The 13,463-nt window shown below is 52.9% G+C and overlaps 1 protein-coding gene across 2 annotated transcripts in view; it reads right to left on the reverse strand.

Annotated features, from left to right (window-relative positions):
* Positions 1-367: 367 nt before the first annotated feature.
* Positions 368-13,463, reverse strand: part of ME2 (malic enzyme 2) — a 41,903-nt gene continuing 28,807 nt past the window's right edge. For both annotated transcript variants that reach the window (XM_077790203.1, XM_077790202.1), the window contains exons 10-16: positions 12,262-12,375; positions 12,059-12,173; positions 8,432-8,574; positions 4,894-4,996; positions 4,196-4,266; positions 1,818-1,916; positions 368-614 (exon numbers count right to left, since the gene is read on the reverse strand). In XM_077790203.1, the coding sequence (XP_077646329.1) occupies positions 465-614; positions 1,818-1,916; positions 4,196-4,266; positions 4,894-4,996; positions 8,432-8,574; positions 12,059-12,173; positions 12,262-12,375 (795 nt within the window). In that variant the 3' untranslated portion in view covers positions 368-464. The remainder of the gene's footprint in view (positions 615-1,817; positions 1,917-4,195; positions 4,267-4,893; positions 4,997-8,431; positions 8,575-12,058; positions 12,174-12,261; positions 12,376-13,463) is intronic.

The following is a 13,463-nucleotide window of genomic DNA, read 5'->3' on the forward strand; positions in this document are numbered from 1 at the left end:
TGAAGTTGTCTTTTTACCCTTTTGGGTTTTTTTTCTACGACAAGTGGCCTCCCCTGATGTCACAGCTAATCCAGCGTGACAACGCTGGGACAATCAGAAGACTGATTATAAAAGGCAGAAATAAATAATTCTGGAGGTCAGCAGCGATGAGAGAGCTACAGTTCACCATCAAACGCATGCAGCTAAAATACCACCGATAGAATCCCTGCGTCTGGTGCTGGCTCTAAGCTAGAAACGCGGTGTTATAATTTACATTAATTCTGGGATTAGCTCTCTCATCCCTGCGGCAGACGCCAGGTACTTGGGAGGAATCAGGTGAAAAAGAGGAGGGGGGGATAAAAAATTTAAAAAAAAGGCAAGGAAATGAGCACAAATAAATTAGAGGAGTCGGAGACGGCGATTATGTTGGTTTGAGGAGGGGATCCCTGCAGAGTAGGAGGTGCTGCCCGTGGCGTGGGGCCGTGTCAGTGCACCTTGGACTCGGGCCAGTCGTACACGTCCGGCATGAAGGACTCGTACTCGTAGGTCCAGACCTTGGAGCGGATGTAGCGGCTCTTGTCGGCCGGCTCGGGGTAGTGGAAGGCCATGTTGTTGGCGTACAGGAACTCCATCACCTGCGGAGGCAACACCCGCAGACGGTGGTGAACAGCTGCCTCGCCGGGATTCCCAGGTAGCAGCGAGAGAGCTGTTGTGGGAATTCCCTCTGGGAAGCCTGGCGGGGGTCAGGAATCCATGGACAGAGGTCACAGACAGTGTCTCTGGGGGCTCTACGAGCCCCCAGAGACACTGTCTGTGATCTCTGTCCATGGAAATGAGTTTTCAGTCTCACAGCATGAATTACAACCTCTGAGTGATATAATAATTAAGTGTGGCACGGGTGCAAAAGTCAAATTTTAGGTTTCTAAAGAAAGAGTTCTAAGGGGACAAGCTGGAGGGAATTCGGTGTGTCTCATCCTTTTTCTCCTCCTTCATGCCCTCCATGTCTCACTGTGGTGTTGGCATTTTTCTGTTGGTTCAGGCTGGGGACACACTGTCCAAAGGAAAAAAACAAAGGGGAAAGGGGAAAGGGGAAAGGGGAAAGGGGAAAGGGGAAAGGGGAAAGGGGGAAGGGAAGGGAAGGGAAGGGAAGGGAAGGGAAGGGAAGGGAAGGGAAGGGAAGGGAAGGGAAGGGAAGGGAAGGGAAGGGAAGGGAAGGGAAGGGAAGGGAAGGGAAGGGAAGGGAAGGGAAGGGAAGGGAAGGGAAGGGAAGGGAAGGGAAGGGAAGGGAAGGGAAGGGAAGGGAAGGGGAGGGGAGGGGAGAAAGAAGCAGCAGAAAAGCTGCTGGCCGAGTGAATGACTCTCACAGCATCTAGCAGTCAGAGTAATGGAGAGATGTGTGCTTGCCTCGCGGGCAGAGCACAGACACCAGTCAGGGACACACGGACAGAGCAGAGCCACCAGTCAAACAATGTGTGACCATGCAGACCAAGGTAAGAAGTAAATATAAACAATGCCTAGAAGCACAATAAATGGCTTCTGCTTGATTCACATTGACTCTGCAGAGTCCTTTGTCTCCTCAGCACCTCCATGCCTTTATATCCCCACACGGCTCGGATGGGGTCTCAGAACTCAGTTTCAGGAATCTGAGGGGTGTAATTTTGGCCCATCGTGGCTGCCAAGCTGCAGCACACAACAAAGGGCAGGTTTTTATATGCTTCTCTTGTTGCAGGCACAAAGAACCGGGTGTTGCCTATTCAAGGGTCACACTGTGCAAGTCAGCAGGTTAATGCACACATAAACCACTTCTGGAGCAGTGCAATTTAATATTTCATACTCACCTTGACAGCAATATAAATAGAAACTTCCCTGATATTGGACAGTGGAGGATAAAGTCTTCCTTGGGCGAGCTCTTCGTCTGTCAACTGTTCTGCCAAAGCCTGAGTCAGGGAGACAAACACTTTTTATTCGCTGCACCCCAAAAGTGACTAACAACAAGCCAGAACACCTGGGAGGATCGAGCTCTCAGCACCGGAGTGCTCCCACAGCACTGCCGTGAGGCACTCGGGATCTCAGCGTTTTCCATCCGAGGAACCGAGAGTCAGCACACACGAGCAAAACGAGCTCTGGCGTTTTGGGGGACGAATCCCCCGCAGCCGCAGAGCCCAGGGCAGGCAGAGGCAGCCCTGCTGCTCAGTAATCCACACAGAACACGCCTCCTGCATCATCACTGGAACCCACTCTGGCTTCGTTTGCTCAAAGCACTTCTTCCCCTCCCATCGTGGAGGTGATGGTAAAAGGGTTTTAAATCACGGGGATTTAGGGTTAAAAGGAAAAATCAGCTCCGCAGGCCCTGGAATAATGAACACCCTCAGCACATGGAGAACTCGTGCTTGATAGAACTGCACTGTGTAGCTAATACATAATCATTGATATAATTGTTAATGTGATGATTGTTTAGTAATTAAATATAAGTACTGTTAATCATAAGAATAATCATGAGAAACTCTGGTCAGTGACCTAAGAAAGATCACGAGAAACTGATGTCAATGTATACAACAGAACAATATAAGTTTAATAATTAATATGTGAGTTACATGTAAGAATAATAATAATGAGAAACTGTGGTCAGGGACCCAATAAAGATCACGAGAAACTCATGTCAATGTATACAACAGAACAATATAAGTTTAATAATTAATATGTGAGTTATATAAGGATAGAATATAAAATAGGTTCAGCTCGAAAGCCATGTCAGGGTCAGATTTGCTTTTGCACCTCAATAGCAGAGCTCTCAATGAAAGCACCTGCAGATAATCACATCCTGTGATTATTTGTGTTCCTGAACAATATAAATTTAATAATTAATATGCAAATTAACATATAAGTTAAATAAGGATAGACTATAAAATAGGTTCAGCTCAAAAGCCGTGTCAGAGTCAGATTTGGGTCTGCACCCCGACTCCAGAGCTCTCAATAAAATCACCTGCAGATAGTGATATCCTGTGATTATCTGTGTTCCTGAAAAATGTAAATGTAATAATTAATATGCAAATTAATATGTGAGTTATATAAGGATAGAATATAAAATAGGTTCAGCTTGAAAGCCATGTTGGAGTCAGATTTCGGTTTTTACCCTGACTCCCAGAGCTCTCAATAAAATCACCTGCAGATAATCACATCCTGTGATTATTTGTGTTCCTAAACAATGTAAATTTAATAATTAATATTAAATGAATATCTAAATTAGATAAGGATAGACTATAAAATAGGTTCAGCTCGAAAGCCGTGTCGGAGTCAGATTTGGGTCTGCACCCCGACTCCAGAGCTCTCAATAAAATCACCTGCAGATAGTGATATCCTGTGATTATCTGTGTTCCTGAAAAATGTAAATGTAATAATTAATATGCAAATTAATATGTGAGTTATATAAGGATAGAATATAAAATAGGTTCAGCTTGAAAGCCATGTTGGAGTCAGATTTCGGTTTTTACCCTGACTCCCAGAGCTCTCAATAAAATCACCTGCAGATAATCACATCCTGTGATTATTTGTGTTCCTAAACAATGTAAATTTAATAATTAATATTAAATGAATATCTAAATTAGATAAGGATAGACTATAAAATAGGTTCAGCTCGAAAGCCGTGTTGGAGTCAGATTTGGGTCTGCACCCTGACTCCCAGAGCTCTCAATAAAATCACCTGCAGATAATCATATCCTGTGATTATTTGTATTCCTGAACAATGTAAAGTTAATAATTAATATGCAAATTAATATGTGCGTTATATAAGGATAGAATATAAAATGCATTCAGCTCAAAAGCCATGTCAGATTCAGATTTGTGTCTGTACCCTGACTGCCAGAGCTCTCAGTAAAATCACCTGCAGATGATCATATCCTGTGATTATCTGTGTTCCTGAACAATGTAAATTTAATAATTAATATTAAATTAATATCTAAGTTATATAAGGATAGAATATAGAATAGGTTCAGCTCGAAAGCTGTGTGGGAGTCAGATTTGGGTCTGTACCCCTACTCCAGAGGTCTCAATAAAATCACCTGTATATAATGACATCCGGTGATAATTTGTGTTCCTGAACGCTGACAGAGGGACAAGCCAACAGACACCAAACAGGAAAGCACTGTGTTTCACCAGGATTTGAGAAAAGTCACCCGAGTCGTGTCGGGAGCCGCAGGCTGCCCTGCCCCTGGCTCACCTTGGCCGCCTCCAGGAACACCTTGTCGCTGATGTGCCGCACACTGCTGAGGATCACAGCCAGCGCCACGCCTGCAAGGACAGCACACGCTGCCAACACCCAGCCTGTGCAAGGAGCTGCCAGCCACCTCAGCATCACCCCAGAAACCTCCCCGCAGCCTTCTGCAGCGCCCCGGGCTGAGCCATCTCCCCCAGCCCTGCGCCGCGCGGGGACGGCTGTGACACTCGCAGCTCGGCCACAGCGGCGCTCCCAGAAGGAGCTGGAGCTCTGCAGCTCAGGCACGAAAGGGGAAGGCACACAAACACCCCCGTGCTACTTTCCTACGCCCCTAGTGCAGGTACAGCATAAGAGCCACCGACTCTGAGAGTTACTAACACAACTTCAAGTGCGTGTTAACGTTTTTTTCTGCTTTCCTCCCCAGACAAGCAGCAGAACCACAATGAGCAGCTTCCAAAGCCTTTAATAACAGCCTTTTGTTTTCTCAGCAGCATCCAGCTGGCTTTGCTCACAGGTGCCCCGCATCCAGCCTGGACTGACAGTCTGTCATCCAGCCACTCCCTCCTCCAAGCTCCCAAATTGGGGCAGCACCTCTGCATGCTGCTTCAGCAGCTGTGCCCGCGCCGCAGGGGAACCCAGGGAAAGGAAAGGCGCAGGCAGCCCAGTCCCAGAGGCCAGGCTGGGACAGCTCCGTTCATTACCTGGGAAGATGTAAGCGTTGTTCCCTTGGCCCGGCTTGAAGGTCCTGCCATCCTTCAGAGTGACCAGCTCGAAGGGGCTGCCGCTGGCAAACAGGCACCGGCCCTGCGGGAGGAACGGGCGGTGCGGGAGCGGGACAGGGCCACAGCCCCGGAGAGGGACCAGAGCCAGGGACACGGGGGGCATGGGGGGCACGGGGGGCACGGGGGACACGGGGGCACGGGGGACATGGGGGGACACGGGGGACACGGGGGACACGGGGGACATGGGGGGCACGGGGGACATGGGGGGACATAGGGGACATGGGGGGACATGGGGGACACGGGGGGCATGGGGGACATGGGGGGCACGGGGGGCACGGGGGGCACGGGGGACACGGGGGGCACGGGGGGCACGGGGGACACGGGGGGCACGGGGGGCACGGGGGACACGGGGGACATGGGGGGACACGGGGGGCACGGGGGCACGGGGGGCACGGGGGGCATGGGGGACATGGGGGGACACAGGGGACATGGGGGGACATGGGAGGACACGGGGGGCACGGGGGACACAGGGGACATGGGGGGACACGGGGGCACGGGGGGCACGGGGGGACACGGGGGACACGGGCACTGCTCAGCCCCGCTCCAGGACAGGACACAGGGGGACACGAGGGACATGGGGGACACGGGGGGACACGGGCACTGCTCAGCCCTGCCCCAGGACGGGACACAGGGGGACACGAGGGACATGGGGGGGACACGAGGCACTGCTTAAGCTTGCTCCAGCAGGGGACACGGGGCACTGATCAGTTCTGCTCTGATGAGGGGACACGGGGGACACGGGGGGACACGGGGGGACATGGGGGACATGGGGGGCACGGGGGGACACGGGGGACACGGGGGGACACGGGGCACTGCCCAGCCCTGCCCCAGGACAGGACATGGGCACTGCCCAGCCCTGCTCCAGGAGGGGACACGGGGGGACACGGGGGACACGGGCACTGCCCAGCCCTGCCCCAGGACAGGACACGGGCACTGCCCAGCCCTGGACACGGGTCACTGATCACCGGCTTGGAGCGACTGGCACCTGCAGCCCAGCTGTGTTAACCCCTACCACACCACAGCCACACCCAGACCCACCGGGACCCTTAAAACTCCTCCATGAGGAGCGCGAGCAAGAATTGGGCTGGTTCCCCTCCTAACTGTGCTCCTGGCCACCTGCAGCTCCAGATTTTTGGGCGAGCAATGGGCACTGCCAGAGCGGGAATAAAAGATCGCTTTCCTACGGGAGGGCGTGGGGCACAGGGAGGAGCTGCTGTGTCACTCTGCTGCTGAGAGCAGTCAGAGCCGTGAATAATGCCATTTCCTTATCCTGCCTTCGAAAGGATTTCAATTTGCACTAAATAGCAAAACTCCTCTGAGTGTGAATCGCACCCTCTAGATAAATGACTGTCTTCTCAAGAACTAAACCCACTGAAAGCAAAAAAAAATCTTGACTTTTTTGAGTAACAGGTTTAGGAACATCAGTTTAAAGCCTTTAACTGTGTCTGAAAACAAATTACCAGAGAGGCTGAAGGCTCTGAACTGTGTTTGGATGTCAGGGCAAACCCGCTGCAAGAGCCTTTCTGTGGAGGGAGCAAAGCAGAGCGGGGCAGGAGAGGACAGGACCAAAAGACAAAGGAATTTAAAGGGCAGCAGAAGCCCTGAGAAAACACAGGAGCCTCGACAGGCTTCTCACAGGTGCTATCTAGTGGGAAAAAATGAGGAATGGAAGGTTGGAGATGTTGGCTTTGTTTCTTTCTGCAGCCTGAGATGTCAGCCCAGCCAGAATCAGCTGTCCCCAGGCCTGGGGACACGCGGGGTGAGGGCTCTGACCCCTAAAAACCTGACAAAGTGCATTAGCTAGGTGACAAAGACAGCCCCACACCACGGCCGGGGCTCTGAGTCCATTCCCTAGGTATCTGTGCACCTTGAAGGGAAAATACAATCTGAATGTAAGGCATGGGTCCCGCTGAGGGCATTCCAGAGAGACAAAGAGCTGGGTGAAAACAAACTGCTGGGCTGCAGGAGAGCGTAAAGAGACAAAAACATTGCAGAGTTGGTGAGTGAGGACGAACAAAACTTCATCAGCTGAAGTCCTGGCTGTACAGCTAGCTCCTGCTTGCCTTCCACCCAAGATACTGGAATTTATGGACTGGAACGCTGCCCAGCTCTGCAGGTTAATGCAGGATATCCGAGAGATATGAAACAACCTTAATTTAAAAGTGTGTCCAGGGCAGGGAACGGAGCTGGGAAGGGAATGGAGAGTTCCCGAGGGAGCTGGGAAGGGAATGGAGAGTTCCTGAGGAGCTGGGAAGGGGCTGGAGAGTTCCTGAGGAGCTGGGAAGGGGCTGGAGAGTTCCTGAGGAGCTGGGAAGGGAATGGAGAGTTCCTGAGGAGCTGGGAAGGGAATGGAGAGTTCCTGAGGGAGCTGGGAAGGGAATGGAGAGTTCCTGAGGAGCTGGGAAGGGAATGGAGAGTTCCTGAGGGAGCTGGGAAGGGAATGGAGAGTTCCTGAGGAGCTGGGAAGGGGCTGAAGAGTTCCTGAGGAGCTGGGAAGGGAATGGAGAGTTCCTGAGGGAGCTGGGAAGGGAATGGAGAGTTCCTGAGGAGCTGGGAAGGGAATGGAGAGTTCCTGAGGAGCTGGGAAGGGAATGGAGAGTTCCTGAGGGAGCTGGGAAGGGAATGGAGAGTTCCTGAGGAGCTGGGAAGGGAATGGAGAGTTCCTGAGGGAGCTGGGAAGGGAATGGAGAGTTCCTGAGGAGCTGGGAAGGGGCTGGAGAGTTCCTGAGGAGCTGGGAAGGGGCTGGAGAGTTCCTGAGGAGCTGGGAAGGGAATGGAGAGTTCCTGAGGAGCTGGGAAGGGAATGGAGAGTTCCTGAGGGAGCTGGGAAGGGAATGGAGAGTTCCTGAGGGAGCTGGGAAGGGAATGGAGAGTTCCTGAGGAGCTGGGAAGGGAATGGAGAGTTCCTGAGGAGCTGGGAAGGGAATGGAGAGTTCCTGAGGAGCTGGGAAGGGGCTGCCCGGGGACACGAGTGGACAGAGGCCATCCCTGCACAGGGGCACGAGGGGACAAGGGCCACCCCTGTTTGGGGACACGAGTGGACAGAGGCCACCCTTCCTGGGGACACGAGGGGACCCTGCTGACTGGTGCCAGCCCATCTCCTGCAGGCTGCGGGCATCACCCGCTCCCAGGACTCTGCTCTGCCTCTGCCCTGCAAAGCCAGCCCCGAGCCTCTGCTGGGCGGCCAGCACGCCTCATTAGCACGCAAAATAATTAAAAAGAGCGGCGGGGAACAGGAGTTAATTGATCAAAGCCGCGTAGCAGTACTGCTGGTCAGTCTCTTCATGAGGCGCTAACAGGATTCGGGCTATTTTAATCTTTGCAAAATGCTGTCAGCTATAAAGGGAGTGGTTTTTCAGAGGGCCTGGCTCCCTGTGCAGAAGGGGAAGGGGAGGAGATCCCCAGAGCTCCCGTGCTCCCAGGCAGTGGGATCCCGCGCCCCGAGCGGCTCACACACCTCGGTCAGCGTGTACGCCTCCTCGGCCGTGCACTCGGCCTTGGCCGTGGGGTTGCTGAGCGCAAAGACGATGGGGCGCTCGTTGATGGAGGCCATGGCCCGCAGCACCTCCTGCGAGAACAGCCGGCCTGCGCCGGCCACGCCTGCGGGACACGGACACGGACAGGGACAGGGGTCAGGGCCGGCTGACCAGGACAGGGACAGACACCCCATGGCTCAGGACAGGGACAGACACCCCACAATCAGAGGGACAGACACCCCACAGCCCACAGGGACAGACACCCCACGGCTCAGGACAGGGACAGACACCCCACAACTCAGAGGGACAGACACCCCACGGCTCAGGGGGACAGACACCCCACAGTCAGAGGGACAGACACCCCACAGACAGAGGGACAGACACCCCACGGCTCAGAGGGACAGACACCCCACAGCTCAGAGGGACAGACACCCCACAGTCAGAGGGACAGACACCCCACGGCTCAGGACAGGGACAGACACCCCACGGCTCAGAGGGACAGACACCCCACGGCTCAGGGGGACAGACACCCCACAGTCAGAGGGACAGACACCCCACAGTCAGAGGGACAGACACCCCACAGCTCAGAGGGACAGACACCCCACAGTCAGAGGGACAGACACCCCACGGCTCAGAGGGACAGACACCCCACAGTCAGAGGGACAGACACCCCACGGCTCAGGACAGGGACAGACACCCCACGGCTCAGAGGGACAGACACCCCACAGCCCAGAGGGACAGACACCCCACAGTCAGAGGGACAGACACCCCACAGTCAGAGAAGGGACAGACACCCCACAGCTCAGAGGGACAGACACCCCACAGCTCAGGGGGACAGACACCCCACAGCCCAGAGGGACAGACACCCCACAGCTCAGGGGGACAGACACCCCACAGCTCAGGACAGGGACAGACACCCCACAGCCCAGAGGGACAGACACCCCACAGCTCAGGACAGGGACAGACACCCCACGGCTCAGAGGGACAGACACCCCACGGCTCAGAGGGACAGACACCCCACGGCTCAGGACAGGGACAGACACCCCACAGCTCAGAGGGACAGACACCCCACAGTCAGAGGGACAGACACCCCACGGCTCAGAGGGACAGACACCCCACGGCTGAGGGGGACAGACACCCCACAGCTCAGAGGGACAGACACCCCACAGTCAGAGGGACAGACACCCCACGGCTCAGAGGGACAGACACCCCACGGCTCAGAGGGACAGACACCCCACGGCTCAGAGGGACAGACACCCCACGGCTCAGAGGGACAGACACCCCACAGCAGCCCAGGCAGCTCTCCAGCCTCCCAGCACAGCAAAGCTCCTCTGGCAGCTGGAGATGGGGACCAGGCACTGCTCCTGAATGGCTGACACTCACAGTCCTGGCTGGCTGACACTCACAATCCTGGCTGGCTGACACTCACAATACTGGCTGGCTGACACTCACACTCCTGGCTGACACTCACAGTCCTGGCTGACACTCACAGTCCTGGCTGGCTGACACTCACAATCCTGGCTGACACTCACAGTCCTGGTTGACATTCACACTCCTGGCTGGCTGACACTCACACTCCTGGCTGGGTGACACTCACAGTCCTGGCTGGCTGACACTCACACTCCTGGCTGACACTCACACTCCTGGCTGACACTCACACTCCTGGCTGGCTGACACTCACAATCCTGGCTGACACTCACACTCCTGGCTGGCTGACACTCACACTCCTGCCTGGGTGACACTCACACTCCTGGGTGACACTCACAGTCCTGGCTGACACTCACACTCCTGGCTGGCTGACACTCACACTCCTGGCTGGCTGACACTCACAATCCTGGCTGGCTGACACTCACACTCCTGGCTGGCTGACACTCACAGTCCTGGCTGGCTGACACTCACAGTCCTGGCTGGCACTCACAATCCTGGCTGGTTGACACTCACACTCCTGGGTGACACTCACACTCCTGGCTGGCTGACACTCACACTCCTGGCTGGCTGACACTCACACTCCTGGCTGGCTGACAACACACTGACAGGGTGTATTTGCACAGTGGCTACAAGCTGCAGGGCACCCAGCCACAAACCCCTCTCCTTTTCCAAATCAATCACGCGCATCCACGGAAGGAAATACATGCAATCCCGTCAGCTCTCGCAGACAGCCAGAGCTTTTAGTGGGTTCCTGAATCTGGGAACCAGGGCTTCCCTCTGGGAAGTCTGGCAGGGCTCAGGAATCCATGGACAGAGATCACAGACAGTGTCTCTGGGGGCTCTACGAGCCCCCAGAGACACTGTCTGTGATCTCTGTCCATGGAAATGAGTTTTCAGTCTCACAGCATGAATTACAACCTCTGAGTGATATAATAATTAAGTGTGGCACAGGTGCAAAAGTCAAATTTTAGGTTTCTAAATAAAGAGTTCAAAGGGGACAAGCTGGAGGAAATTGGGTGTGCCTTGTCCCTTTTCTCCTTCTTCATGCCCTCCATGTCTCACTGTGGTGTTGGCATTTTTCTGTTGGGTCAGGCTGGGGACACACTGTCCAACGTAGGTGACAGATATTGGCACGTTCTTGTAAATGCAGCCCAGGGAGTTTCTGGTATTTAATGTTTGTCACATCCCACTGAGGGCAGAGCCCCACACGCTGCCCTGCAGGACAGAGCTGGGCAGGGCAGCAGAACATGTTAGAGATAAACAGAATAAACAACCTGGAAACCAGCACAGACTAATTACAACTTTTTCTTTGACATTGAGGCTGACAGACAGAGACTTTTACAATCTCAGAATCATCAACTGATGTGCCACTGAGGACACAGGGAGCACCACAGCTCTGTGTATTTTTAAGCAGAAAATTGTGGGACTCAGACTCAGTCAAAGAAAGAAACTGGGAGTTTCTAGCCATCAAAAAGCCTGGGAAAGAATGTAAATAATTCTTTATCTCTCTTGTATTCACATTGTTTATAGTTAAGTTCTATCACTGTGCGTCAAGCACTCTGCACCAATGGTGGTGGGTTGTTTTCACTTCAGAACCAATGGATTTGATCCTCACAGAGCTCTGTATAAAGAGCGGGGTATTTTGAATAAATCAGAGTTTTACAGTCAGGAGTTGGTGCTCACAAAGCTCTGTATAAAGAGCGGGGTATTTTGAATAAACCAGAGTTTTACTCTCAGGAGTTGGTGCTCACAAAGCTCTGTATAAAGAGCGGGGTATTTTGAATAAACCAGAGTTTTACTGTCAGGAGTTGGTGCTCACAAAGCTCTGTATAAAGAGCGGGGTATTTTGAATAAACCAGAGTTTTACTGTCAGGAGTTGGTGCTCACAAAGCTCTGTATAAAGAGCGGGGTATTTTGAATAAACCAGAGTTTTACACTCAGGAGCTGGTGCTCACAAAGCTCTGTATAAAGAGCGGGGTATTTTGAATAAAGCAGAGTTTTACTCTCAGCAGCTTCTGAGTCAAGTCTCTTCATTCCCATCCTGCCTCGACAGCGACAGAAAATTGACCTCGTATTTCCATCTTATTTCCACCAGCCGACAGCCATCACAAGCTTCCCAGAGCCCCGCCAGCAAATTAAAGGCAGCCAGACCCCAAATGACAGAGGAATGACCGACTCACCGATGATGGCTGAAGGCTGAAGCACATTCACTGCCTCTACAAATGTCTTTGGTGTGTGCTCTGGAGCCCGGTGCGTGAACGGCTCCTGGTTGGAATCCACCTTCTGCTCCCGGCCCTGCAGGTGGAACACCCGTTGCTCCTGTGAGGGATGGGGAAGGCGGCGCTCACCCGTGCCCGGGATTCCAGCCGTGCCCGGCCCCTACCTGGACCAGCAGGCCGTGCTTGTCGAACATCCATATCCTCCTGGAGGCCTCCTCGTGGGAAACGCCGCCTTCCATCATGGCCATGACGATGAGGTTGGCGATGCCCAGGGCGGCCTGGCGGTGCAAGGACTGGGGTTTGTGGCGGGTGACACCAGAGCTCTGCCACCACACCCTGTCGGGCGACTCCCCTGGCAGGGGAAACCCTCCTGGGGCAGCTCTGTGCCAGGAACAGCAGACGCACAGCACCTTTTCTGTCTTCAGCTTCTGTTTATTGGTATCTTATCAAGACCTCAGCACGCTGTCTGCCCCCAGACCTTGCTTGTGTGAAAACAGCACAAAAACGGCCAAGGGCCTCGTGCTGCGAGGCCTTTTGAGTCTAATCACAAATTAAAGTGCCCAATTAAGACGTGACACCTGGATTATTTCCCTTTCTAACCCAATAAATTACCCCTAAAGACCCGCAATGCAGATTTTCCTACCCAATTACAAGATACCACCCAAACCCAAGAAGGAGGAATAAGAAAGAAAAAAGGAACTCAAGACAGCACCCTGCACCCTCCATCTTGAACCCTTCTATAACATACTAAAAATCCTAAAACCTACATTTCTCACCCATGTGACACACTACACGACTATCTACAACCCCTACAATCCATTTCACACTTTTGTGGTCTCTGGTTTTCCTTGGGGCTTTGGGAGTTTTCTCCATGAATGAGGGTCGAGGTCAGTGTTTTCCTGGGAGATTTTCCTACCCAATTACAAGATATGACCCAAACCCAAGAAGAAGAGGAGAGAAGAAAGGAACTCGAGACAACACCCTGTACCCTCCATCTTGAACCCATCTACACCACACTAAAAATCCTAAAAACTAAATTTCTCACCCATGTGACACACTACAATCTCTACAATCCATTTCACACCTCTGTGGTCTCTTGTTTACCTTGAGGCTTTGGGAGTTCTCTCCATGAATGAGGGTCGAGGTCAGTGTTTTCTGGGGAGCCAGAGCACCCCGGGGCAGACAGGGGGAGATTCCCCTGCCCTGTTTCCCACAAAAACCCCTCACACCTGCAGGGCCCTTATGCACATGGAGAACTCCTCTATTTATTTATTTATTTATTTATTTATTTATTTATTTATTTATTTATTTATTTATTTAATTTTAATTTAATTTCATTTTTTTTTCAAATTTAATAAATAAAAAA

Source organism: Lonchura striata, chromosome Z (genome assembly GCF_046129695.1).
Source record: "Lonchura striata isolate bLonStr1 chromosome Z, bLonStr1.mat, whole genome shotgun sequence".
Classification (NCBI taxonomy): domain Eukaryota; kingdom Metazoa; phylum Chordata; class Aves; order Passeriformes; family Estrildidae; genus Lonchura; species Lonchura striata.